The sequence below is a fragment of the Doryrhamphus excisus genome, linkage group LG8 (assembly GCF_037039965.1).
Source record: "Doryrhamphus excisus strain RoL-2023G ecotype Guam linkage group LG8, RoL_Dexc_Guam_v1.1, whole genome shotgun sequence".
Lineage (NCBI taxonomy): Eukaryota > Metazoa > Chordata > Actinopteri > Syngnathiformes > Syngnathidae > Doryrhamphus > Doryrhamphus excisus.
In genome coordinates this window covers 14791370-14818705 of record NC_136364.1, presented here as the reverse complement: position 1 = coordinate 14818705, position 27336 = coordinate 14791370, and the positions used below count along the sequence as shown (strand labels likewise).

The 27336-nt window shown below is 41.2% G+C and overlaps 3 protein-coding genes across 4 annotated transcripts in view; all 3 read right to left on the bottom strand.

The window, feature by feature from the left end:
- LOC131135135 (unconventional myosin-Ic-like) overlaps positions 1-2525 on the bottom strand; it is a 47793-nt gene extending 45268 nt beyond the window's left edge. For both annotated transcript variants that reach the window (XM_078792893.1, XM_058081066.2), the window contains exons 1-2: positions 2362-2525; positions 2083-2282 (exon numbers count right to left, since the gene is read on the bottom strand). In XM_078792893.1, the coding sequence (XP_078649019.1) occupies positions 2083-2172 (90 nt within the window). In that variant the 5' untranslated portion in view covers positions 2173-2282; positions 2362-2525. The remainder of the gene's footprint in view (positions 1-2082; positions 2283-2361) is intronic.
- Positions 2526-5527: 3002 nt separating this feature from the next.
- Positions 5528-14734, bottom strand: ywhae1 (tyrosine 3-monooxygenase/tryptophan 5-monooxygenase activation protein, epsilon polypeptide 1). Its single transcript, XM_058081072.2, has 6 exons — positions 14525-14734; positions 12202-12401; positions 11085-11191; positions 9763-9969; positions 9533-9669; positions 5528-6616 (listed from the first exon to the last, which is right to left on the bottom strand). The coding sequence occupies exons 1-6, from the start codon at positions 14586-14588 to the stop codon at positions 6564-6566; spliced, it is 768 nt and encodes a 255-aa protein (XP_057937055.1). The 5' UTR covers positions 14589-14734; the 3' UTR covers positions 5528-6563.
- Positions 14735-15284: 550 nt separating this feature from the next.
- Positions 15285-25694, bottom strand: crk (CRK proto-oncogene, adaptor protein). The gene is made up of 3 exons (XM_058081069.2): positions 24954-25694; positions 22541-23133; positions 15285-18743 (listed from the first exon to the last, which is right to left on the bottom strand). The coding sequence occupies exons 1-3, from the start codon at positions 25171-25173 to the stop codon at positions 18606-18608; spliced, it is 951 nt and encodes a 316-aa protein (XP_057937052.2). The 5' UTR covers positions 25174-25694; the 3' UTR covers positions 15285-18605.
- Between the last annotated feature and the right edge of the window lie 1642 nt (positions 25695-27336).

Below are 27336 nucleotides of genomic sequence, written 5' to 3'. Positions count from 1 at the left end.
CATCCACCCTCAACACCAGGTGTGAATGCATCCGTCAGGGAGATCAACACCGACACCATCTTTGTGTTTTTCCATTCTTCATTCTTCATTCATTCATTCATTCTCTACCACTTATCATAGATAGGGGGTGCAGGAGCCTATCCCAGCTGTCTTCGGGCGAGGGGCGGGGTACACTCTGGACTGGTGGCCAGACAATCACAGGGCACATATAGACAAACAACCATTCACACTCACATTCATACCTATGGACAATTTGGAGTCGCCAATTAACCTAGCATGTTTTTGGGAATTCAATAATATTTTTCACCTTCTTTATGAGACCAGGGTTCAATTCCACCCTCGCCCATCTATGTGTGGAGTTTTCATGTTCTCCCTGTGCATGCGTGGTTTTTCTCCGAGTACTCCGGTTTCCTCCCACATTCCAAAAACATGCTAGGTTAACGGGCGACTCCAAATTGTCCATAGGTATGAATGTGATTGTGAATAGTTGTTTGTCTATATGTGCCCTGTGATTGGCTGGCCACCAGTCCAGGGTGTACCCCGCCTCTCGCATGAAGATAGCTGGGATAGGCTCCAGCACCCCCCACAACCTACGTTCCAATAGGACAGTCTTACTCATAAAACTCCAGTACTGTTATCACCTCCATGAAAAATAGAATAGTGATAAAGTAGACACTTAAAAAATGAAAATAGCAGTGGGGGGTTGTGTCCTTACTATCCATGCATTTGTAGGACGATGATGAATGATGATGATTCCAAAGGAGTATACAATATATTCCATCAAATGTATTTTCAACTTATCATGCAGGACAGTATTTTGTGTTATGTATCCAGTGGTCATGAAGGTGACCTGAATAGGTCATTCCGCTGTCGATAACGAAGCTAGACTGTAATACGCACAGATTGCCAGAGGGGGGAGTGATTGATTCAGCTTGAAGCACACACACACACACTCAACACACACACTTTACACACACATTCAGACAGTGTGATTTGACCAGGGAGGAATGCCGTAACGGAAAAAAAAAAATGAGGCAACATACTGGAATTTCTTTGTCGTTTCCTCCCATCCCGACGCCAGGACATTCCACACCTTCCCAACTACACACATGAACACACTTCCTGATACACACATTCCTATGCTGTACCTTCTACATCAATCCTACTCCCCTTCATTCCCTTGATACTGTAAATAGATACCAGACATCAGCTGTCCTCCCAAATGAGCCCATTGGAGACATGGTTTCAATCTCGCATGGATTCTATTTTTAGAACTAGTTTTAGTGAAATGTACCTATGCCTCGTGGCCCAAAATAAGCATAAAGTAGCTAAATAAACAAAAATATAAATATAAGGCATTCAGAGAACACAGCCAAAGACGTGATATGATTATTCTACCCTGGTCACTAGGTGTCAGTCATGTTACATTGATAAGACAATCGTATTTATGTCTAAAAGAATTAGCGGTACGGGAAATGGATAGATTGGTTTTTGATTATGTCTACTATATTGGGTAATACAAGTGTTAAGGTGACTATAGGGGTGTTAGTTCATGTCTAGAGGGCTCTAATTATGTTGAAATTGTCATAAACAGGTTTTCCATGCTCTAACTACAAAAATATTCAATCTATTAATAAGGAATCCTTACCTTTATTTTTGCCAAATCACCCACCCATGGAGAGTTCCCAGGATTTATCCCAATAAAGAGTTTGTGAAATCACAACTGCCTATAACATAGGCTACTGTAATATGAGACAATGATATCAGTATTGGCATTAGTATGACAAATCCAGAAAACCCTCAAAACTTCACTGGCTATCTTTAAACTAATCTTAACCAATTGATCTATACTTTTGTTTTTGTCTATCAAATGACAAGCAACCACCCATGCGAATCAACGTTACGATTTTGCTAAATACTTTCATGCAACAATTCAAACCCCAATTCATAACCTTTCCATTTGTTCACAATTAAAAAGCAGTGAAGTGCATTGGCGGAAGAATTCAATTTGAGACCTTTGGTTAGCTGCACAAAAGCGAGGGAAATGGAGGTCTGTGATGCGACAACGTCATGTGAACTGACCTTGCAGTTGTGGCAGAAGTTCTCTCCATTTTTCCCAGGTGAAAGGATGATCTCCCCTGTTGGGATCAGCTGGATCCTCAGCTCCATCATCGTGCCTTTTTTTAAAATCTCTTCTGCGTCGTCAACTACAGCTTCCACAAGGACCCAAATGCCCAAATTCTCACCTCAGGATATGAGCAGAGGAGCATTCTAGGATCTACCTGAAAAACAAAACATGTATGCATTTGATTCCATGCTGAACACCAGCAGGAAAACGTCAAGAGTGAGTGGGCCTGTTACCTTCTGCGGAGTAGAGTGCCACACCAAGGGCCGGCTTCCCCTCGCTAACAACCAGAGGATGTTCGCAGTCGGGCTGAGGGAGCACGGGAGGATATGGAGCTCCAGATGAATGTCACATACAGAGGATGTGTGTCTTGCGAGGCTCATTGGGGTGTGCACTTTCACATTTACGTGTTGAAATGAGATGTGCAGGAAAAAATATGATCCCAGAATACCAGTGAAGGGAGTTCATCCTATTTCCTCTTTCAGGATAATTGATGACATTGCTGACACACACACACACAGCTAGTTAGAGGAGGGTTTCCTCCTAGAACTAGCATCCTGCCCTAGACATTCCCCACACCGCCCTGTGGTCCTTAATGTGTGTATGTGCTTCCATTCAGAGACACAAGGCAAAGGTGTGTTTGTACCACATGCTGTGTAAAACTGGTTAGTCTTACCAGGGGGCCACGACACGACGCACACGTCAGTACCATGAGGATAGCTTAAACGGGAAACGACAGCCATGCATTTTTCTGTCTCTGTGACAGAAAATCTAAACATGTCTACGCTGTTAGATAAACATCACCAAGTTGACCTTCCTGAGCCGTCTGCCTTCCAACATTCTCGTCTGCTGGCTTACATTTTTCATACTTCATACATTGGATAAAAGTACCATATTTGATTCGAGTAAAAAAAAAGTTGTTGGTATCTCGTGCAGTTAAAGAGTAACTACTGTAATCACAAACATAATAAAAAACGGTAGTGAAAGGCTGTTTATTTATATAGCCTTAAGTCAACATAAATACACATTTATTTAAGAAACATTGGTACACCAAGTAATGAGAAGTACAGTGAAAAGTGAAGTGCACCATGATGGATGCTTACCATCCTCAATAGCCGCCATCTTGGCTATGTGACGTGCGGTCAGGGGAGACAGGGCCACTCTTGAAAATGGGCTATGTCCTGGAAAAAACATGACTATATAGTTACCCTATATAATTATTGACGGGTATTAAGGTAAGTATTTAACGTGAGACACAGGCAGACTGCTTTACTGAGCTTCTTATGTGAACTCATCCCAATCTGTATGGAGCACAGCAAACAACAGAACAAGTTGAGTTTATATGCTGAATTAATAACTTCCTCCAAAAAAAAACAACCCCGTCATGTTGGCGAAGCCGTTTGCTGCAGTAACTTCCTGTTTATATTGGCGCCTTACACAACGAACCAATCACATGACTTCTCCTTCCTTTTCTTTGGGATGATTGGCTCGTGGCATCCCAGTGCTGGTTGCAGCCATTGGCTGCTGAAACAAAACGAAAATTAACACGTACTGACAACGTTCATTCGAAATGTATCATAGTCAAGCACCTGTATGTATTTTCTTACGAATGAAAAGTAGGCCTAAAGAAATAATAAAAACTAAAATTGAACACTGCAATGCATCGCTGCGGAATGTAATATACATGCAGTACTACATACACACATACACGATCTAAGACTGGGTGGATCGATTCAAATTTTGATAACATTGATACTGAGACTAGTATTGGATACATACCAGTGTGCTGATATTGATGTTTTATTTTGATCGTAATCATAATTAAAAGTAACTGCAAATCATTCAATAATCTTGAAAATATATTGATATCAATATCTGTATTAGCAATGCCAATGCCATGTATTCACTTGATATTGTGTTAATACCAAAATTTGCAGTCTGGCTTGAAATGCTATGTAACCACAGTCTTCTATGATGCACTGTGCTGGTGAAAGGAAAAAACATTTACACACATCCTTTCACCTGTGACCCTGACTGGAGGCATTTCTGGCAGCCTGGCATCAACAGGAAAACTGTGGCCTTCACACACACAGACACACACACACACACACACACACACACACACACACACACAGAGACTGTGCTGCCTTGAAACGGGCGTGTGGCTCTTCTATTTTTAAATAAGAACACATAGCCTAAAGTGGATGACCAAGATAAAAACAGTTGTGGCTAAAGACAAAGTCTCGTAATAACACTTGTAATTTTACCAGTAATATTATATATTTATAAATTATGAGGCTTTGGAGGAATGAAATGTGTTGTTGGAGAGAAAAATGTGTAAGGGTTACATTGAAAAAAGAATTGTGATTTCGAAAATATTACTATTTCTTTTCCATGTGGCCCTAATACTCATCATAGATTATGGAGCATACGACATGGTCAACATTCACGGACTCAGGAACTCAGTGACAGAAGTACAGCTTAGGACTTGATACATAGGAGTAGTACTCATTGAATCGATTGAACACCTTGAGGACTAACAAGAGTAGAACTTCGTTTTGAGAAACTAGGTGGTGTTTTGCCAGGAAAAGGCAAACATTTAATGGGATTTGCAGGTAAGCCCTAAACCAGTGCATGTAAATTCTGTAACCAGATCCTCCTCCATGCAGACTCAGATCTCTTCTCAAACCAGGGCTGGGAAAAAAAATCCCACAAATGTCACCTGAAAATAACCTCAGCTATTTATAAACGACTGTATCTGCAGGAGAGGAAGTTTGCAATATTTCATTGAATGTTTTGTTTCTTGGTCGAGGCAGTAACACTTTAGTGACAACCCCCAAGAACACTGCAAGACTTTCCACAGGAAGTCATGGGAGGCCAGAAGAGGCAGATTAGACGATTTAGAACCACAAACACACCCTTTGGAGGGAAACGAATGCAAACTAATATGCCCTTAAAGCACACAGCATTAGCTACTAGTAGTGTACTACGAGTGAGTCAAGAGGAGCTGAAACTTGCTGCCCTCTTCAGGTCAGACAAGCCTTCAAGTTGCCATGGTAGCCTGACCATTGCCTACTGTTGCTGTGCTAAGAGTACTTCCACGAATGAGGTCATATATTCACTAAGACTTTTTGCTTTATTCTTGAGACACTCTTTTACGAACTTATGAGTCACCATTATGCTGGGAGAACTATCCATTCGACCCATCTTCAGTCTCTCGTCCAAGATTAACTTTCATTTCACTAAAATACAAATGAACTGGATTTTTTGGTTGGTCTCCATTACAATAAACAACCTTAGAAATGATGCACTGTAAATGTTTGCAATGGTGTGAACATGCAAATTCGCCAAAATGTGAAACCGGTCTTTCCCTGTGGTGAGAAAAGGAAACACAACAAAAGGTTGTGTTTAATTTAGATTGTTTAATGTTAATTCCATGCTGTGTTTCAGTAAGAACAATACAGATTCCCTGTCTGTGGCTCCAGTCAGATATCCAGTAGTACAAATCAGCTCCAAGTTACACATAATGCAGCAAAACAAAAAAGAAAAGCTAAAGTAACTGCAGTTAAAACCAAAAAGGAGATACAGTTTGGGAGAAGCAGCAGTAAAGAATGTTGATTTGGGGGCTCTCTGTTAAGGACTGCAGCCAAACTACAATGATTTCCTAATTAAAACCGCTAATGATAATTCAACCTTCAGGCATGTGTGCACTGTTACAGTATCTTCAGCACAAAGTACAGTCCAAAGACCGCGACAGAACAAAACAGAATGACTATTGCGTAAAAAGCACTTCCTTGCTCCACTTGGATATCGATAATTTTGCCAACGTCCTCTGAAATACCAACACAAAAAGGGCACTTGTACTTCTTCAAAGTGCCCATCAAAAAGTTAAAACGACTCACGTGACATTTCACTAAAAACAAGAGATAGATAACAGCTCCCATTAACTAAACGTCAACATTTTCAGTAATAAAAGTTAATTTCTGTAATTACATTAAGAAAGATTCTCAATACATCCAGCAACCCATACAAATATTGAGGAAAAGCAAAAACAAAAATACAATCATGAAAACAAAGAACATTTTCAGAATCGCATGTACCAGGAGGAGGAAAAACAAAAACAAAAAGAGGGGCTTCTCTTCATCTTTCTAACATTGTATTTCCTGACTGAATTAAGTGGTATTGTTTTCAATGATGTAAGGACTAATATCAAAAATAAAAAAGAAGAAAAGATAAAGTTGTCAACTCCAAGACCCTGCTGGGTCCTGGAGGAGCAGAGGCTCGAGGGGGTAGGGGGGAGGTGGAGGAGGAGGAGGATGAGGCAAGGGAAAGAAGAATGGGGTAGAGGACAAACGAAGAAGACAAGGAGTGTGAGGAGTTGGTTGGGGGAAGGGGGCTGGGAGGGGGTGTTAAGTTGTTGGCTGATAGTGGCAAAATCTCACTGTGCGTCATCCTCAACATCCTGCAGTGCATCTGTGTTCTGTTCCTCTCCTGCAAAAAGAAAAGTAGCAACAGGCTTGGTCAGGTTGAGACTGGGAAGTATGGCTTTTGGTACGTTTCCCGAAACAGGGATTTCAAACTGGAGGCCGCTGGAGGTAAAATATGGGTGAGGCTGGTTTACATCAATGATCAGCTGGGGAAAAAGCCGAATGAAAGAAACAAAAGTTCTGTCCCAAATGACATTATTATTCAACTTAACAGTCTGGCTCACAATGTCAAAGGAATAATACTATAACCATTGGACTGCATCAGGTAGATAACCTGTGCACAGGTCAACCACTACTAGTGAAGGACAACAACCATGTAGTTCTTTTATTAGCTAAGCATGCTGGGAAGCGGTGCCGCACAGTGACATAGTCGTCAGCATGTTGACCATACAGTCCCAAGATCATGAAGATCTGGCTTTGAATCTCCCACATTCAAAATATGCATGTTAGGTTAACTGAAGTGTCAAAGATTTGCATAGGAATGAATGCGAGTGTGAATGGTTGTCTATCGGTGCCCTGTGATTGGCTGGCAATCGGTCCAGAATCTATGCCCAAAGTTGGCTGGGATAGTAGCATAACCCTCGTGAGGGAGGACGGACGGACGGATGCTGGGATGGTAGAAGTGATTCCAGCAAAGTTAAGATGGCCCCAGTGTGTTTGCCCAGCATACGCTTGCCACTAAAACAGTGGTAAGTTGCTTTTAGGTTACTGATCAGATGTTAAAATGGGGAAAATTATCTCTTTGTTAATCATGTGGCAATTTATACAGTAATTAAAATAAACAGGTGACGTTGTGAGTGCTTTGAGAATGTTGGTGCAGCTGTGTGTCATGAACTATGCACAGAATCAACTACAATTGCAGAAAGGGTTGCCAAAGAAGTAAAACAAGCTGTCCATCCCTGAGGCACTAGAAATTGTCCAAACACGACTCTGGGTGCAGGCTGCTCAATTGAAGAGTAGTTAGGTCAGTAGAAGCCAGGAGGATAAACAGGATGTTCTCAACGGGACCATGCAAAGTGTACCTCTTCGTGGTAGGGCATTATGAAAAGAATCACACATCCAGAACTGAGACTGAACAGGACTAGAACAAAAAGTACCTCATCTAATAACAAAAGTGCTGGTGGCTCCGAATGATTCCTAAAACAATCTCCCCATCAAAAAAGGCATCCCTCCAAGAATCAATGTCAAGTATAAAGAGCTGGACGGCACAAGACCCACACATGATCCACATTTACTTGGTTAAAGAAACTGGCAGTACAGATTAACAAGCTGCTAAGACATGGGACCTGAACACAAAGGTCTCTGAGAGGGGAACAAGTCCACACATGAGCGGGACTCAAAGAAATTGGTAGTAGCTCTTACGAGGTCACTTACTGAAAGAGCAGATAGGCCAACCTGTGCACTGCCTGAATGGACGATAGGAAGTCTATGACGCAATGGCGCACTCGTGGATACCGGAATGTTTAGTTGAACAGGACACCATCAAGAACTATACTAAGGAAATGGATGACATGAAGTCATATATAAAGATCTCCAGCCATGATACTGGAATGTTATCCAGATTAGAAAAGTGTGGCAGGATGGTTGCAAGGAGAGGAAAGATGACCACAGCAGAGAGGGGGTGAACTACCAGATGCTACCATAGCAGATGTTCAGGACAACTACAGACAGGAAATCAGCCAGAGCCAAACACCTACAATGAGTAAGGCAGGCCCTGAAAAGCCATCAACATGTCACAATAAGCTGAATAAAACAAAGACAGATGTCTGACATGAAGACAAGGAAGCTCCTCGCAATGCATGGAGGCTTTCACCTCATGTCCAGTATCCCCAATGTCTTTAACCGATAGAGAAAGTGACGGCAGAAACAAAAGCACTGTAGGACAGAGTCTGGCTGTGTGAAGATGACAGTCCAGCATATAAGCGGGGTTGTAAGATGGAGGCACCACAACCAAGTAGCTGTAGTGTAAACACAGAAAGCTCTGTGTTGAAGGTCCAAACATCGTGATCGAAGACACCCCCAAAAACATTAGCCGAGCTAAGAGCTTGTTGAACTTCCACATTATGTCGTATTTGATCCCCTACCAACCATTCTGAAGTGATAGTACAGTAGAACCTTGGCAAAAATGTGTATGAATTCATACAAATGGCGAAGGAAAGGGATACAGGAACATTTAAGTCTACTTAAATCAGGGGTCTCAAATTCGCGGCCCACGGGCCAAATGGGGCGCACAAGACGCTAGTTTGAGGCCCCCGCCTTTTTTAATGTGCAAGTTGCTGTATGGTATCATGTACCCAGAAATGACAGCTTAAATTGTTTTTTTTCCATCTTATTTTGTGTAGAAAAATAAAAATTAAGATATTTGAAAACAGTGGAATGTTTTATCAGAACTTTTCTTGTAGAAAACCGAAACAAAAGCACTGAAAAGGTGAAGGTTATAACTGAAGCACAAGCATTGAAGACAGTTTTTTATTTTTCTGTTTTTAATGAATACGTTTTTTTTTTTTAAAACCTGATGCGGCACAGCCTCACCCAGACACGAGCTCCAGTGGCCCCCAGGTAAATTGAGTTTGAGACCCCTGACTTAAATTCTTACCAAAGAATGAAATTCTTAAATTCTTACTTTCACCTCATATTTCGTCTCAAATGCAGATACCATGTGGGAATGCATAAAGATATGTTTTGATGATGATACTGAGTGTATTTGTTCAACTGAATTCATGCGAGCTCAATGCATTTTACCATACACATTTATAATTTCAACAGCGATGAAATACTCAGAGAAACAAACTCCATGCTCGTACTGGTGGGTCCTGTGTTCATTTTGTGCTTCTGATTTGATGTTATTAATGTCTTAGTTTTACACAATACATAATAATCTATTCTCAGAGTTTTCAGAGATAAAAGTCATCTTTCTCACCTTCTCCCTGCATATCTGAAGTCCATAGTGTCAAGTTGTCACGTAACAACTGCATGATGAGCGTGGAGTCCTTGTAGCTTTCTTCACTCAGAGTGTCCAGTTCTGCAATGGCGTCATCAAATGCAGCCTTTGCCAACCTAAGTTAAAAAGCAGGAACGTTACTGGCACATATTTTACCTGTTTGGTCCCAATCATGTGGTTTTGATACCACTCAAAACAACAACAAGAACCTGCAAGCTCGATCGGGTGAGTTGAGGATCTCGTAGTAGAAGACGGAGAAGTTGAGAGCAAGGCCTAGGCGAATGGGGTGCGTGGGTGGCAGCTCAATCATTGCAAGATCTGTAGCACTTTTGTAGGCCACTAGGCTGTTCTCTGCTGCCTCCTTTCTGCTGTTGTTAGTGGCAAACTCTGCCAGGTACCTGTAGTAGTCACCCTTCCTGTAAGCACACCAAAAAAAACATGATGGCAATTAGGGACGGGCATAAAAATTGATTGTTGATTAGTCGTATCTTGAAGAACTCAAGATGGAGAAAAATAAACGCTTTCGGGTGACTGCTGGTTGGTTGGATTAGGGCCGGCCAGTATGTTGAGGAGCTATATTAATAATTTTCCCTGACGAGACAATGCTATGGAATGGTTGAAATGATTACTAACATGCACACGTCACAATTCCATTTATATCCATAGAAGTTGGTGTTTTTAAAATACTGAATGGTGTTGCGCTGGAAAGCTGTGTGGGTGCATGAGTGTCAGCCTTCTCACTATCTCTCCACTCCTCCATGGAGTATTAACACCATGCCGTAGTATTAAAAATGATTTCTATGGCAGACATCTGTGCATGTGCAGGCTGAGAGCGCATCGTTGTGATGCCGGTTCAGTGCAGAAACTGTAGAAATATAAACATAACTTAACTGTAAAAATGACAATTCTCAAGAGAAACTGGGAAAAATACTGTGAATTGACTAAGAACTGAAGTTCAAACCACAAATCCATCACATTATTTAAAAAGTGAATTTTAATACCATGTTCACAATCATTCAGTAAGAAAGAGAAAGACTTGTGACAATTTATCGTTATTGACATTGTTTTCCTCCATTTGCAGGGCTCCGGACGAGATCAGATTTCAATCGCATTCGGAGGACTTTGTTTACATATTTTGCCCGGCTCCGCTGTCACACTGGCGGCAGCTAGCTAGCTAGAGTTATCCGCCGAGCCTTTGGTCCGCAGACTCCAAATGTGACTTTCTTTTTAAAACCACAGTGACACTTTGTCTTTAAAACAAACGAGCGATGACGTCCGTGCAGAGCTCGTTTATGTCCCGCTAGCTGCCACATTCATGGGGTATGTTCTAATTGAACATAATTGTTCTAAGTGTCACATAATTTATTAATTGCAAAAAAGGGGATCAAAGAGTGGCTGAAAAGTTTTACCGCAAAAAAAAGAAAGGACCTATCTGGATGATACTATTTGTGTGTCGTTTCGGATTCGATGACACGATAAATCACAGGGTTTATCCAGTGAAATACATTTCTCCATGTTACATCACACTTACATTTTGTTGTAGAAAACCTTAGACTCTCCAGCCACAGCCGCGGGGAGTAGGTGCCTTTCCAGTGCCTCCAGAATGTCACCACAGATGGACTTCAGCTCATCCTCAACCTACCACAAAAAGATGCAAAACAGTACATGATACAACCTAGAAAAAGCATTTATCATTTAGTGCTATATAGGACTAACTTAAGTCAACTTTCAAATAACTTTTCTCTTTCTTCTCATCAGGCTAATGAATATTAGCTGAAGGATAACAAGAAGCAAAATTAAAGTGGAGCTCAAACAGGTTTGTTTTGTTTTCTTATCAAATATATGTTCAGTTTCTTATATTCAGATACATTTTCAGGTATATTAGATGGAGTCAAGAAAGGTTGACATTTTTTCACTTCACCTGAAGTGGTATCTCTGCTAAGCCTGACACCATTCCAATACCAGGGTGCCATTTTAATATGCAACCACACGATAAGAAAAGAAGTTTTGTGGGAGGTGACCGCGTCAGGCAAAGAAAAGCGTCCATGTGTGGTGCGAGTGAGGACCACGGCTGCAGTGCCTGTGTGGTGACAGCTACCTTCTTCTCGCAAACATCAAGAAGCTTACAATGTTAAAGCACATGGATCATGGATCGGAAATCTGTAGTATGTGAACGATGCTGGTGTCGGTCCAATCTAGCTGTGTGTTCAGCTTTTTGTAGTCATGCAAGTTTTTTTTTTTTTAGATATAAATATATAAGTACTTCTGGCGGAGGCTTTAAAAAGGTACAAAAAAAAAGTCCATCAAACATAACTAAAAAAAATGGACAGACATAACAATAAAAGGGCTCCACAAGAATTACCCGATAAGCTATTGACTGCCGTCCAGCAGCCTCTCTCATCTCTGTGACACACTCTGGCCTCGCCCTGAGAAATAGCCAGCTCTAATTTCCTTTCACGAAAGCAAGAGCATGCACAACTTGCCAACTATGACTCAGATGCAGTCTGTTCAGGAGCATCTAGTCGTGTATTAATAAGAAATTTTGATCTGACATCAGTACCTATTGATTGAGCACATGGTTAAATCTGTGCAAGTGTCAAAAAGTGGTTATTATTTCCTACATTATCTGCATTGGGGGTAAGTTTTACCGTTTTCCTGTAATCCTTCACCATCTTCAGCTTATCTTCTTCACCCTTGCTCTCGTCCCTCTGTTCGATACTGCTGATTATCCGCCAGGAGGCTCTCCTCGCTCCAATCACATTCTTGTAAGCCACCGATAGTAGGTTCCTCTCCTCCACTGTGAGCTCTATGTTCATGCCAGCCACGTTCTTCATGAACACCACCATCTCTGTGTTGTTGAAGACACATAACACTCATTTAAACACAGTTGTTAATTACAATCATGTTGATTTTCTAATGCTTACTCAAAGAGCTGCATCCGGGGTTTCATATATTAATTTAACTGTGGCGGCCCGCCACAATTAAATTTGGACCACCACAGAAACATTTGGTGCCCAATTACCAAATATACTGTACATAGTTTTGGCACTATCTGCGCACATCTGTGTGGCTTACAATCCCAACCAGTAGATGGCATTGTAACTCTGCAGTCATACGTACGTAGAAAGGTGCTCTTCAACTTGCAAGTTTGACAACATAGTGCAAACAGAACAGAATGAGAGTCTTACTCAAAGCATGAACTAAAAAAAAATAAACAGCATAACACATAACAGGTAAATTAACACACAACAATGATCTACCATTCTAAATTATGTGGTTAACAACGGGTAGGTGTATGTTTTTTACAAAGCATGCGTACACTCCCCCTGATGCTACAATATGGTGGGATTATTGTATGTACAATGATGTGTACATTATCTTTAAAATCCGAGCACACATTCCTTGGATCCCAGGAAAAATCACAATGTTTTTTTTTTAATCGCCCCGATGGGAGTGTATAACTGAACAACATCAAGTCCCCCAGGTCAATAACTTCTTGCACAAAATTCATCAGTGTCCCCTCGCTTTGCACATCCTTCAGATATTCTGCATATGTTTGATATACAGTTTTATTTCTTGGATATTTCCCTGCCAGCATTGTTTTTATGTTTAAAAAATCAACCCAAGATGTTTTATTTTTTTTGCATTTTGTTCCCTTACTGCAGGAGTGTCCACACTTAGTCCACGTAGAGCCGCATTTTGAAAAGCCAAGCTAAAGTGCATGCCGTTTCCAACGATTTTTCAACAGGCCATACAACGTAGAGCCCACCTGTAAAAATTGAGTTGACTGGAAATCCAGAGAACATGTTTGGGAGGACCTGAAAAAGGCTGCGCAACCTGAGGGCGCTTGAGAGGTGCTGTCCAAGTTGTGCCATGCTGGTGGCATCATATTCATAGACTTGAGGCTGTAATTGCTGCCAAAGGTGTAAAGTGTTGAGAAAAGGCTATGAATACTGATTTTGTAGGGTTTTGTAAACATAAAAAATGTTTAATGTTGTCTTTACGGGGTGTTATGTGTAAAATTCTGAGGGGGGAATGAATTTATTTCATTTTGTATAAAGCAGTGGAAGAAGTGTAGCACTGGATGCGTGTATATACTGTATACTAGGATAGAATTAATAAACCTCTGTAGTAGACAAGACAATGAGATCGATTTCGCAGGTGGAAGAACGTATTCTAAAAAAGCAGTGTTAACTTGAATGCATTCCAGACAGGTTGCCATGTAGTCAGAAGCCCATCAATCGCTCTTTAAATACGCTGCTCCAAATCCCGTGAGTGAGTCATGGCACATTCATTTAACGTTACTGGGCAACGTACGACTGTAGCACAGGCATGCGTCTAAAAACAGCCACCGCAAAAGACCTGTAATGGTATGACAGTCGAACGGGAGTGAACCACATCAGAGAGGGGAGGCTGATGGGCTCATTTTTCGTCCATGGAGCCGCACTTTGCAGCCAGGGGAACAGGGAGAGGAACACCCCATCAAGTTAACAGCTGCGCCTCCCACTTGCACACAATGTACTTTAAGAGAAGCCAACTTTCCGCAACACCGCAAAACCGCTTCTATGTTAATGATTAATAAGGTTGCACTCAGTGCACTGTGTTTATAAGAAATGCAATTGGTGCAGCTACTGGATTAGCAGAGCCGGTGTTTAACTGGAGAGCGACGGTGGTGCAGGGAGGCAACTCCTGACAGCTCACGCTCTACTGGTCCGCCATTTTGTTGTAGCTCTTTCGCTAAAGCTATCCACTGTTAAGTAACTTATGTTCAATCCCCTCTCACTTTTTGGTATACCGGCATTATTCAGCATTTTGTGCGGGTGTTTTCAGACCCATTCGTTGCCAAAGTACCTCCAACGGTCGCAACGGCTAACATTATGCTACCTGAGTACAGCACACATTCTGTTAACATTAGCTAGCTAGCGAGAGGAGAGCATGTCCCATTCCGAGCCAATCATAAAGTGTGCTTACCGTCGTATCGCTCGGCCTGCTCGGCGAGCTTTGCCTGATAGACGAAATCCTCTCGGTCTGCCATTGTGAATTGAACCGCAAGTAGGCAACTGTCGAAAGTGACAAATAATTTACTGGGGGGGATGCCTAATCTGTCAGCGGTTCCTACTAACCCACTGGGTTGAGTGGTAGTGCTCCGCCCAACCGGCAGAACAGTGACGGGGAATGGAGTAAAGATGGCGGCCAGTTTCATCCGGGTATTCACACACGCACTGCCTGCGCGGATACTCCGCACATCATTTTTAATCTTTAATCGAGGGTATTATGCTGAATTTTGCTTGCGAAAACTATCTTTTAAACTTATGATATTTGTAAAACACCGGGTTCCTCTCACACGCAGGCAAATTTGAAGGGAATGTCATGCGACTGTGGCGTTCACCTGATAAAGAGGTAACACTCTTGACAATCCATTCGTCTTTGGTTGTGTTTCCGGTGGGACTTCCCATTCATTTTTAGCGCGGCTTAAAGTAATAAAAGCATTACATCAGTGTCCAAAGTGGCACATAAAAAATAAATAAAAAACAAAAAAATGTAAAAATAAGTAAGGAGCCAATATAACGAGAAAATGTTTACCAAGTAGAATAAGTTTGGTCACCTAAAAATACAGCTGACAGCTGGGTATCTCTGCTTAAATAAAAAAACCTCTTAAATATCAAAAAGTATTTGAAAAAAATCTGAATTTCATCTGAAAATTCTTTATAAAGAGATGTAATACAAACCATGCATTTTTCTCATGGGTTTTACTTTATTTACTAGTATATTAACACATCACATGCTACAGAAAATGAAAAGTTAATGACAATCTCAAAAGAATATAGTGTTTTAATAAAATGACACAAGTGACATTGACAGTTCCCAGTGGCATTTTGCATGTGTGACTTCTTGCATAAATATTAATAATACTTATTGATGGCCTTAATTTGGTAATCCGGCGTCACAAGTCAGTCAGTTAAATTGGTTTTGATGCCATTCTAAAAAAAAAAAGGCCTATATGCATGTTACAATCGTGACAGAACGTACAGCATCAGGAAAAGCGAAATGAGGTCAGGGAGAGCAGAGTTCAATAAAAAACCAGGCTGTTCACGAATGCAAAAAGTTAAGTGCGTTCAGTTTAAAATCATCTCTAATCTCAAAAACACTGATATTGACATTCAAATAATTGTTCTAATTCCACCCACAGGATGACAGAAAAATCTTGAACCAAGTCCTGCCTGTGTAATACGAGTGAGGAAGGTCAAGAGTGTCAGACCTAGAGGACGTCAATTTAGAAGGGGACTCAAACTGGCCAAAGAAAAGCTGGCAGTTTGAAAATGAAAAGCCACTAAAAAAAAAAAAACGAGAATAAGTAAACATGAAGATCACATCACATGCAGCCGTACACAGTGTGTAAAATTGTTTACATCTCCAATCAAAATCAGGTGTGAGGAAAACTACATAAAACAATAACTCAAAAAAAAGTTTAACATGAAATGCTAATGACCACGTAAAAACAACCTTACTACTGCTCGGAAGGTGAATGCTAAAATGAGGTACAGGGCTTCATTCTGTGGTTATGATATTTGAATATTACTCCTGCTGTTTGAACCAGGGTCCTTCAAAATGAGAGTCGAGAGGGCTAGGCTTCAAGCTAAAGGCCAAGATTATTAAGTCAATACCCAGTGCAGCTCTTAACATTTAGAGAGAGACATTGACCACAGCCACACTGCCCGGAATCTGTTACTAGTACAGTGAAACCCATTTATGTCAAAATAAGCAGTTGTGAACATAAACTAGCATGCATATTTTATGATTTTTTGCCAGAGATGTAAGGAGAATGGAGTTAGTTATTTTTGATCTGCTCTAACAGAGCTGCTGCAGCAATTTTGTTTTTATGTCCGCCCTTGAATGACAATAAAGCTTTTGGAAATGTGCAAAAATGAAATTACAGTTTGGTAGTTGCTGCAGTGAAATTGTGGTTAATACTGGCCATGCTTTTATTGCTAATTCATTATGGCAGGACAGTGGGGGTAGTAGAATCTCAGTGTCCGTGTAATGTGGGTTTTCTCAGGGTACTTTGGTTTCTTCCGACATCCCCAAAAATGAATGTTGGGTTAATAGAGTATGTAGTCGTAAAATTACCCTTAGTTGTGAATAAAGAACCTGGAAAAATGGAAAGGATGGATATTGACCAACGACTACTTTTTGGTCTGCTCGGGATGTTCCCTGGGCACCATAAATCCGCTTAATCGAGGAAGAGGAGTTCAAGCAATTAAGAAAGTCTATCACCCCCTTCAAAATAAGAATCATTTACCTTATCATTCTATTTTTCCAAAGGTGCATTAGAAAAATGTCAAAAGTTCATCCCTAATGAAATGTTGCATACAAAACAATACTGTACATGCTCTACTGGCTTGGATTTTCCTTCGGCTGTTAGAAGCTGTTACGCATTCAAAATTCTTGCCACAGTTAAGTTTGCTTATCTTATCTTATTTTTAAAGCAGAATGAGCCAAATAATAAGTGACTGACTTCAGAATTCCTTGGTCATTTCATGACATTTTTATAATCTCACATGCGGCCAACAGGGAATTAAAAGTTCTCCCGACAAGTCAGGATGTGAGAAACCCGAACTAGACCTTCAGACTCTGTTTTCCAAAGTTCTACAGAAAAAAATATCAAACCTGCTTCGGATTGGTTGACTTTGGTCTGTGGCATCAAGAGAATGTGTGACGATCAAGGAGTTTTGAACCTATGGTGGTTTGTTGACATGGTTTTTCATCATTTTTTACCATATTTAAGCTTTGAATGTTAAGTGGAAGTTCCTTTCCTGTTGCCCCTCCGACCCTTCTTCCTTTGTTTTTATGGGGTTTGACAGAACCACAAATCTGATTTTGCAAAAAAAAGCAAACAAACAAAAATAAACACAAGACATAATGATGAAGTTAACAATAGCACTACACATTGTTGACATAAACGGACCAATTTTTCATAGAAAAGACCCATGTGGCTCTCAAATTTCATGATGACGACATATGCCGACGTCAACTTAAGCGTGCTCTTTTTTTTTCAGCAATAAAAACAACACCGGGACTTGATTGTCGACTTAAGCGGGTTCTGTTGTACTTTAAAAGGGACTGTATGCAACTCGCTCCAAATTCCATACTTTGAAACCAAAAAAATGCTCAGCGTACGCTACCAATGAGTGGTCTAAAATAACACATTGTAAAAAAAAAAAAAAAAGATTGGTTTCACCATCACAAGTTAAACCGCATTGTTGTAAATTCCGTTGCACGTGCACATACACAAAAGCAGTCTCGGTGAAGCGACCGACAATTTGGAGTCATTGCATGGTTATGATAGTCTATACTATTCAGTGATAGCTAAAGTTTCTATATCGCTACCATTAGCTGACAGGCATAGCTAGTGCACGTGCGTGTGTTACGGCTCTACTCAAAAGGCAGGAAGAGGCGGGACATCGTGCTGCAGTATCTTTGTAAGTTGGCGCCCTGTCGGCTGGTGGAGGAACCTGCTGCATACAGTCCCAGTGACATTCAGTAAAGTGCAGACCTCTGCCAAGGCTAATCTGTACACCTTCAAGGACACCCATCTTGAGCGTGTAGGCGTACATTTTGTTCATTCATTCATTCTTTCTTCACTGATCTTTTGGGGGAAATTGTGACAATGTCAACTTAAGCCCTGTGTCATTCCTGCCATTGTGTCTAACCTGTATACTGGAACGTCTTTATGTTTTTTATGACTGTACTGGTTTCCACCGGGGCGTAACACGGAGGTCATTGAGGAGTGAATCATTATCTACAAGCTCAAACACAGGATGAGGAAATGGCTGAGTTCTGTGAGGAGTGACAGGATAGCGAGGAAGAAATGTTACAAAATGCCCGTGAAGGAGGTGGTGGGCTGTCAGGAACATGTCGCTTTGTAGTTTTTTTATCCTGACTCTGACAAATTGTACTTGGTGGAGGTATCAGGTGTGAGGTGGTGGCCGTGAGGATCGGGGGGGAGGGGGGTCCTAATACTAGTGTCCGATTTGCACCCGCGAGTCCACTCTCAGCTGAGTTCATCCTCGGCGTTGTGCTGGTCCAGCAGTTTGACGTGCGTGAAGGGAAAGTGACCACACTTTCCTTTACATTCGCCCTCCCACTGGCCGTTGACGTTAATTTTGGTCACTTTCACCATATCGCCCACCTGTGGAGGGGAGAGGGGGGGGGACACAAACGGTGAGAAGGTGTCACAAGACATGACGAGAAACAAAAAGAACATTTCGTTTGTGCCAGTCTCCACTGCAGGATGTAACAAGCAAGCAGATCCTATTCAATACACAGCAGCGGCGGACTCTACGTTCAGCATCTTATCTGTAGGTTGAAAGCACGTTAAAAGTCTGACCTTCCTCCTGCAATTCTGAGTGCACCAACAAAATATGCTATGTTTAAAGCTGAAATAAAAATCAGCAGTATTGCAACGCTTAAGTCATGTTGTGGTACATATATGTTCGATATACTGATGTTAGGACTATGGAGACAATGGTTTGGTACGCCACAATGAAATTGAGAGTGAAATTAACAAGATAGGCATTTCCTGGCTGTGACCCAGGAGGATATCCTGTGAAAACTAAACTAATTAACTAAATGGAGAGAGCAGACCTTCGCCAGGCACTAGTTTCCCCTCCCATATTGTGACTTACAGCATACATATTAGTCCTAGCCATCATTATGATAGCAATATTAGTTACGTAGTTATTCACAAAAGTCAAATTTTTCGTAATGGCGGATCTAGCTCCATTGCTCCATGCTTTTGAAGATACAAAAAAAAATCTACGGACACTCCAGATTCCAGAGTGTCTTGGCATTGTATAATGGTGATTGTTGCATGTTTATAGCTCAGTTTGTGGTCTCCCTATGATGCTAATTCCAAAAAGGTTCCCTATTTTTTTCACAATATGAATCACAGTAACTCCGGTTTCCTCCCACATTCCAAAAACATGCTAGGTTAATTGGCCACTCCAAATTGTCCATAGGTATGAATGTGAGTGTGAATGGTTGTTTGTCTATATGTGCCCTGTGATTGGCTGGCGACCAGTCCAGGGTGGACCCCGCCTCTCGCCCGAAGACAGCTGGGATAGGCACCAGCACCCCCGCGACCCTCGTGAGGAAAAAGCGGTAGAAAATGAATGAATGAATGACAGTATCCAATCAATCTTTGATATTTTGTACAACCTGATGAAAACTGTATTTTTTCCCATTTTCATGTGAAAATGGTTCTACCTTGCAATGTTAAAGAATCTCATTCAAAAATTCCTAGATCCAGACAGTCAGAATTGTTATCAGTTATTCCATTTCAAACAATTCCTGATTTTTTTTTTTTTTTAATTGTATTTTCTACAACGTGTTAAAATAAGAGGTCAAACAACATCGCCACATTGATGTCTGCGTAGCATTTTCCCATAGAAATTTGGAATCAGGAATCACTAACACTGGATGACAAGTTCAAAGAGTTACCAAGACACCCGGACAAGGAAACGGGAGCTAATTATTAACATCCACTCCAGTGCTTCCATGCACTGTCACTGACCTAGTGGAGCGAGCAACACGGGTATTAGCAACTTTGCCCAGGTTAAAAGCCAGTCATGTCTAGCAAAGGAGGGAGTGGTATCAACTAACTTGTATCATGGATCCCCTGTCCAAAGCAGTCAAATTAAAAAGGATCGGATCAGAGGACGACACCGCAACAAAGCATGAGTGTAACGCTATCTTAAGTCTCCCACGTCCCGCTACTGCTCAGATCAAAGGATATAGTTGTGCTTCCCAAACATAAACTATTTCTTCCACGCCATGGCCTGCACAGTAGGAGCCCTGCGCCTACTTCCGCACAATTTAGACGAGATCAACGCCAGGCCGATATGTCTGTAAACATCAGTGGCATGTATCTGGTAAAACATGGCTGCTCAGAGTCCACCAACAAATCTCATGGTGAGATATGTTTATTGTATTCAAGATACAGTATGTGTCATTAGGAAGTGAGCTAAATGAAAGATGTAAACAACATGGCAAATTCTGGAATGTAACACGGTTTTTATCACGCTCTGTTTTGCAGCACATTACCACTGTACTACTGCTACTATTAATATTGTATTTACAATGAGTCACTGGTTGTACGCCATCAATTAAACATAAGTGTCATTAGTGCCAGCCAACTGAAGTCAGCACACCAGAAAAAGCACATTACCACAATCCTCTGCTCCACCAAAAACAGCACACCAAGACCATTCAGAATCTGCAATCCCAGAATGGAAAAGTAAAATGCAACAAAATGGACTTCTGGACTTCCGTACAAAAGATTCAGAGAGAGAACATCAACCACAGGAGAAGAACGGGGCTAAAACAGGAAGTGGTTTACACCTGGAGACAATGCTTGATAAGGTTTATACATTTGTTAATGTTGTCTACTTCATACAGTATTTATATTGATACATTTTGTACTTTTATAAATGTTGTTACAGTGCTGGTTTTAAGAAGTGTATTGGAGTTCTATGAATGAGAATCAAGTAGTGTCCCGTTTCTTAGTGGCTTATTCCCCATGGGGCAAGGTAAGACAAGAGGTAACAAAGGGCAAAGCGGTGGAATTGGTATTCATCCATAGCAGGCAGTCCCTCCCTGCCTGCTATGTCGCCAACATGGTGAAGATTGAAGGTGCCAAGTGTCCATCGCTACACAATGTATCAATCACAAATCAAAAATTTATCAAAATCAATGACAGCATATTCATTTTGCTGCCGTTCTGAGTTTGGACTGGAAACAAACTTATGACAGCTTTGGCTGGGCCCGGGACAAAATAATCGAAGTCTGAGAACTGATCTTTTGAGAACTGATATTTTGCTGAAATTTACCTACAGTATGCCCTGGAACACAATATTCCTTTAAAAAAAAAATCTAAATTAGAGGTATTCCAACCAATCCGCCGATACTTGCTTTAAAATGCAGATTCCCATGCGCCAATCAGCACCACCCCCACTGTAGCATCCAGAACAAGCATGTCTGCCGCATGTGGGACTTCCTGTCTTTGTGAGAGTGATATAAGTTTTGCACCCTGCAAAACGTGTCTCACAAAATGTCTCACCAGGGGTGGCATTTTGAAAATCATTAGAATTGTGCGGCATTTGGGGCCGAGCGCACAATTCACGTGGACCGTGACGAGTGAGCATTTGAACCGTGTTTGAAACGCGCGTTTTGCACACTGATTTCAGCAGTGGTGCCATGTTGACGGACAAGTACCGGCATCTTGTCTCCTCTCTGGGATACCGAGGGCGCAGAAGAGGGAGTCTGCTGCATCTGCGGTCCCGGGGGCCCAGCAGAGTCTCGAAGACTAGAAATAAATGCATTGTGGATACCAGCATATTATTCATGCTCTGGTAAAACAAGCATATTGGATTTGTCACAAAATGAGTAGCTCTCGGGCATTTTCATTTTGTAAAAGTAGCTAGCAAGAGAAAAAACCTTGGTGACCCCTAATATAGCCAGTAGTACATGTAAAATATTTACACTGCATGTATGTGATCGGTGTTGGTATCGGACAATTTCACTCATAGATGATTGGGATTTGTATGCGCAACATCCTTAGTCAAAATCATTAAAAATGGCCAAACACCGAGAGGGATGACTTTTGAAAAATGGCTGATTTCATGTTCATTTTATGATGGCAAGAGTTTGACACTGGAACAGATCATTAAGATTACCATGATTTCAGATGGGATTGTTTCAAAATAGATCAAACCAATCAAAGGTTTGCCAAAGTTTACTGTAGTGGTTTCATATTTAGACCCAATTTGTATCTTATGAGATCAGACCAAAGTAGAGTGCAGAAGACCACAAACAGAGCTAAGTGGTATGTAAAAATTGCTGGAAAAAAAATCAACAATTGAGTTGACTGTCGATAAGTAAGAAATGAAATCTACAGGTAAAAAAAATACAACATATTTAAAAGATTACCTCTAAAGCCAGGGCAGTCTTGTCATAGGCATTGGGCACCCTCTTCTGTATGGCCCTGGCATAGACAGGTCCATTCTGGAGGTTGGGGAGGGGGGTAGGCTGGGCATACTGGCTGGGATCACCCAGTAATGGTGCGCCATGCTGGGCTGCAGAGCCGTCAGAGTTCCCCAACATTCCCACTCCTCCAGGTGGGACCGCTGGTACGCCAGATGCAACCGCCGCATTCGGAGATGCGGGTCGGTACTTTTCCACGTACGGGACTGGGATCATCCCTGCTCTGCCCTCAGAGTTCTGAGCGTTCCACCACTGTTCTTCTGGCTTCTCGAGAACGCGGAGAACATCACCCTTCCGAAACGGAAGATCCTCCTCATCGTTGCCAGGGAAATCGAAAAGTGCCCGGACGTATTCATCTTCCAGGCGGGGTGGAGGGGCTCCACCTGGGCCAACGTTGCTAAAGGCGGTGTGTTTGGACTTGTTGATGGGTTCTATTAAGGTGGTGGTATCCAAGTAATGGATTTTGTAGAACTCCAGCAAAGCAGGGAGCGCATCAAACTCCTGGTCGCCAATACGGAACCTCGGATGAGACAGACTTGCTAAATGGGGGGATTCAAAAAACAAATACAATTATTATTGTTACATTTTCCAAATAAAACAGTCCTTGCCAATGGATAATGTCCTATGCGGTGGGCGGTACTGCTAATTTGGATGTGATACCAAGCAAATAAAAAGACCAGTATTTCAGATTCTGAAACTGAGACAGATACTTTTTTATTGAAAGGTTCAAGGTATTTGAAAGATGCATCGATGTGACAAAAATCAGTGTGAGAAAAAGATCTCTGGAACAGAGTGTTCAGGGCCACTCAAAACCTCTTTCAGGGCTCACATCCAAACCAAATTATCGAAAACTTTGGCATTATTTAACATGATAATACAACATCCTAACAACATTTATAGGTCAGAAAAGAGGAAAAAGTATAATAAGTACCTTTTAATATGTAAAACTTTTACACCGTGACTCTGATTCCTTTTGTTCATTGATCATATTCCATCATCCATCATTAGTGTATTAGTATATACTTTATACTTTAAATACAGCAAAGTCTTGTTATATCGATATCGGTTATAACAAATTACTGCTTATTACGATACTATTTTCATTTCCCGGCAAATTTCTAGTCTTTTATGATATAATTAGTTCCGTTAGTACGATACCCGGTTATTATGATAATCCGGTTACTACGATGCCCTTTTCATCTCCCGCCAGCCAATTTGGTCTGCTTATATCGATACAAAAGCAGCTTAGCTGGCCAAACACATGCCTGCAACAGAAGAACCAACCGACATAGCATACACACCTATTCCAACGAAGACACAAGCGTACAAATACATGTATTTAATTGTGTTGTATTCAGATATCTTTTTATTGCCTGCAATAATCACTGTTTTTCATATGTACATGCTGGTGTTCGTGGTTTCTCTCGTGTGTATAGATTCTATACACACGAGAGAAACCACAAACGCAATCGGTTCTTCTGTTGCAGGCATGTGTTTGGCCAGCTATGTGGGGCGGGTTGAGCATGACCTGTGAACCAGGAAGTGCGGGAATCGGTGTGTGTGCTGTGCTCTGGTGGTGGAAGTGTGAAAAATAAAGTTGACTGGAAGCAGCCGTTCGCCGTGTTCTTTTTTGGTATTGAAACCCTTAAGCAAAGATTGATTTAAGCTGCTCGACATTGTTCTATACTATAGAACAATGTCAAGTGCATTATTGCCCACTTTTAATGCAGTTCGGCGCAGGATCAGATATATCGACAGTCCGGTTATATCGATATTTTTTCCGACTCCCGACAATATCGATATAACGAGACTTTACTGTATGTTTAATAAGTCCGTGTGAGGCATATGGATGAGAGACAAGAGAGGGTTCTAATCTAAACATTACTACAGTCATTTTTTATTGCAAATGCTGATCTGAAATGGAAGAGAATTTCCACATTAAGCTAGCAGGAGGATTTAGAGGGGGGTAGTCATGTGTCAAAAATAGACATGTCAATGGCTACCTTTATAATAAAAAAACATATGTAAACTATCCGTTTTGCCCCTAAAGCCCTCATGTATCCGATAATATGAATATACGAGATACAAATACAACAATTTCAACAATGTAACAATATTAACACAAAAATTGTGAAAATAAATCGATAATAGAGGATAACTGAGTAATACATAGCATAAAACGACGCCATTATCGACGTGATACTACCCTTGGTATCTACACTTGGATCGATCCGCCCACCCCTAATGTCCTATTCTCCTCACAGTGGAAGGATAGTTGTGTGCATCTCTACTGGTGCAAGTCATGCAAGCGGGCCCTCTCTGCACGCATAAACCCAAGGAACGTGGAACGCTGCCTTACCTGGCCCGGACTGCCGGTTATTGCTGATGCTGTTGATTATATAATGCGAGACCTTGGAGTTCTCGGAAACCGAGAGCACGTAGTCGCCGGGGCTAGTGATGGAGTCCCGCACCAGGAACACGCCGTGCCGCTGCCCCTGCAATAGAGACACTGCCTCCTGCCGACTTAGCCGACCCCAGTACCAGCTGCCGCGGTCCTCAGCGTCAAAATTACCGGCCATGATAAGCACTCCGAATTCGAGGCGTCACCGGGCCTTTCCTGCTCTCCCTCCCGTGATCCACACACCGATCCTTCAACTCATACAAAACTTTAGCGCCGAGAGCACGTTTAGGAAACAGACGACATCCGCAGATGGCCGTTTGGGCATCAACTCACTGACTCACAACCTCTAAAGAAAAAACAAAATGATTCTCGTTACGTTAAAGACGAGAATTTGGCTCTATTGATAGATAAATTACAAGTTAAGGGTCAGAATTCCACATATACTACAACGGCCGATGTCAACTAAGTTCAAAAACTGAAATGGCGGATACGGGAAAACAAAAAAAGGACCATGTAACCGGATGTGACGCAGAAAATGTTCAATCTGCTGCATCAATGGCAAAATAGCGTTAACGATATTGGCATAACTGTCAACCCTCGCGTTTTGACCCGGAAACGATCGAATTTCTTTCCTTAATAATGTACCGTATACATATCGTATTTTAACTTTCATAAAAGAATCATGGTCGGTTCCGCTAGAGCAGCTTCCGGTCCGCTCGGCAACATTCGGCACAAAATCGGCTTAATACATCCTGTAGCCGGTTACAGCAGGCCTTCAAAATAAAATAAACACGCCAGTAAAATAACACGGTTGCCCCACAATACATACCAGCAGTCGAATATCAGAATTGTATCCCCGGAATCTTTACCTTATTTTGTAATGCATATGGTGTGGTATGGACGCTGGAAAGAACAAGGAATAACAAAACTTCCGTTTGGAATAACATAAACTATGTATTTTGACGGGCTGCCGATCCATTTCGTAATTTTGATTTAGACATAGCATGAAAGTTTAGACATAACATGTAATGCATTTGTGTTTTTTTGCATCTCAAGATTATCAAGAGATTAAAAAAATATTAAGCTTTTAATTTGTCAGAATTTCCTTGGCAGGGTAGCTGTGTCAAACAGTAAATCAGTATTCTAATAAGCAATAAAATATAATGTAATGCTTGGCATTCAAGGCGCCGGAAATAGTAAGTTGCCATTTTACAATGTTACCACTAGATGCCAGGCCAACACAAAATTGTATTTCTGTAAAATATCTATTTTTGATGATTTGGTGCTAATAAATGCTCAAAATTCAGTATTTCACAATATTTAATTAGTTTAAAAGTTCAATATAGTAAAACACTGGTTCACACTCGTTCAGACTTTGAGTCTTTATTTTTCTCTGTGAACTAAAATAAATACCGATACTGTATAATCTACATGAGAACTGAACACAAAAAGTAGCAGTTTGTTTTTTGTCACATGATTTATTGGAATTTAGTCCATTAAAAGAGCACATAATGTCACTTCCAGTTGATGTTTAATGTGAATGACAGAGAAAAGGGCATATATTCCAGACCTATCGGAAAGCACACTGAAGCAAATGTAATGGGAAAATCTAGTCCAGTCATTTTGGCTGTGTGGTCATGAACACAAAGTGAAGTTTTCATGCATTTTTGTGAGTGCCCTGCAGAAGGAAAATAACAAAAAATTTAGAAATTAGTCTGTAGTTGAAAATATAGCCGGAAGAGAGAGTCGCATGGTAGAAAAACAGCCATCTGATATGTAAGAACTGGTGAACATAGAAACGATAACCTTGAGACCTCTTTGGGTGGCGTTGTCTTATTCTGGAAGCTTTTGGACCTGCTCGGGATGGGGGTCTAGCTGCTATAGAGTTCGCGTTCAACCCCAAAAGTGCTCAGGACTGTTACTCTAACAGTACTTCCCCTAGGGACCAATAATAATAATAATAATAATATTAATAATACTAATGATACATACACATGAATGATTACATTTGTCAATTCCACTGGAATGCTGACCAAGTCTGTCTTTGATTGACAGTCGCAAAAAAGGCAAAATGACATAATCGTTGTAACCTGAGAACAGAGTCTCCATGCTGGGTAAAAGGCTTTTTCATGATTACTTTGGAATTTTTGTGTTTCACACGGAATACACAACTTCACATTTATTGTTATGTAGCGTATTTTCCATTGTATAAATCACACTGTGACCCTGCGATTGGTTGGCCACCAGTCCAGGGTGTAGCCGAAGTCAGCTGGGATAGACTCCAGCATACTCGTGACTCCGGTGAGATGGATGGATAGTACTGCAATTCTATGTATGGCAA

Coding starts and splice junctions, on each gene's coding strand:
- ywhae1 (XM_058081072.2), bottom strand. CDS start 14,588: ATGGCAGACCGAGAGGATTTCGTCTATCAGGCAAAGCTCGCCGAGCAG. Junction 12,402..14,524: donor GCAGGCCGAGCGATACGACG/GTAAGCACACTT, acceptor TCAACAACACAG/AGATGGTGGTGTTCATGAAG. Junction 6,617..9,532: donor TTCAGATATGCAGGGAGAAG/GTGAGAAAGATG, acceptor TTCTTTTTGCAG/GAGAGGAACAGAACACAGAT.
- crk (XM_058081069.2), bottom strand. CDS start 25,173: ATGGCCGGTAATTTTGACGCTGAGGACCGCGGCAGCTGGTACTGGGGT. Junction 23,134..24,953: donor TAACCGGCAGTCCGGGCCAG/GTAAGGCAGCGT, acceptor CCCCCCATTTAG/CAAGTCTGTCTCATCCGAGG. Junction 18,744..22,540: donor AGACTGCCCTGGCTTTAGAG/GTAATCTTTTAA, acceptor TCCCCTCCACAG/GTGGGCGATATGGTGAAAGT.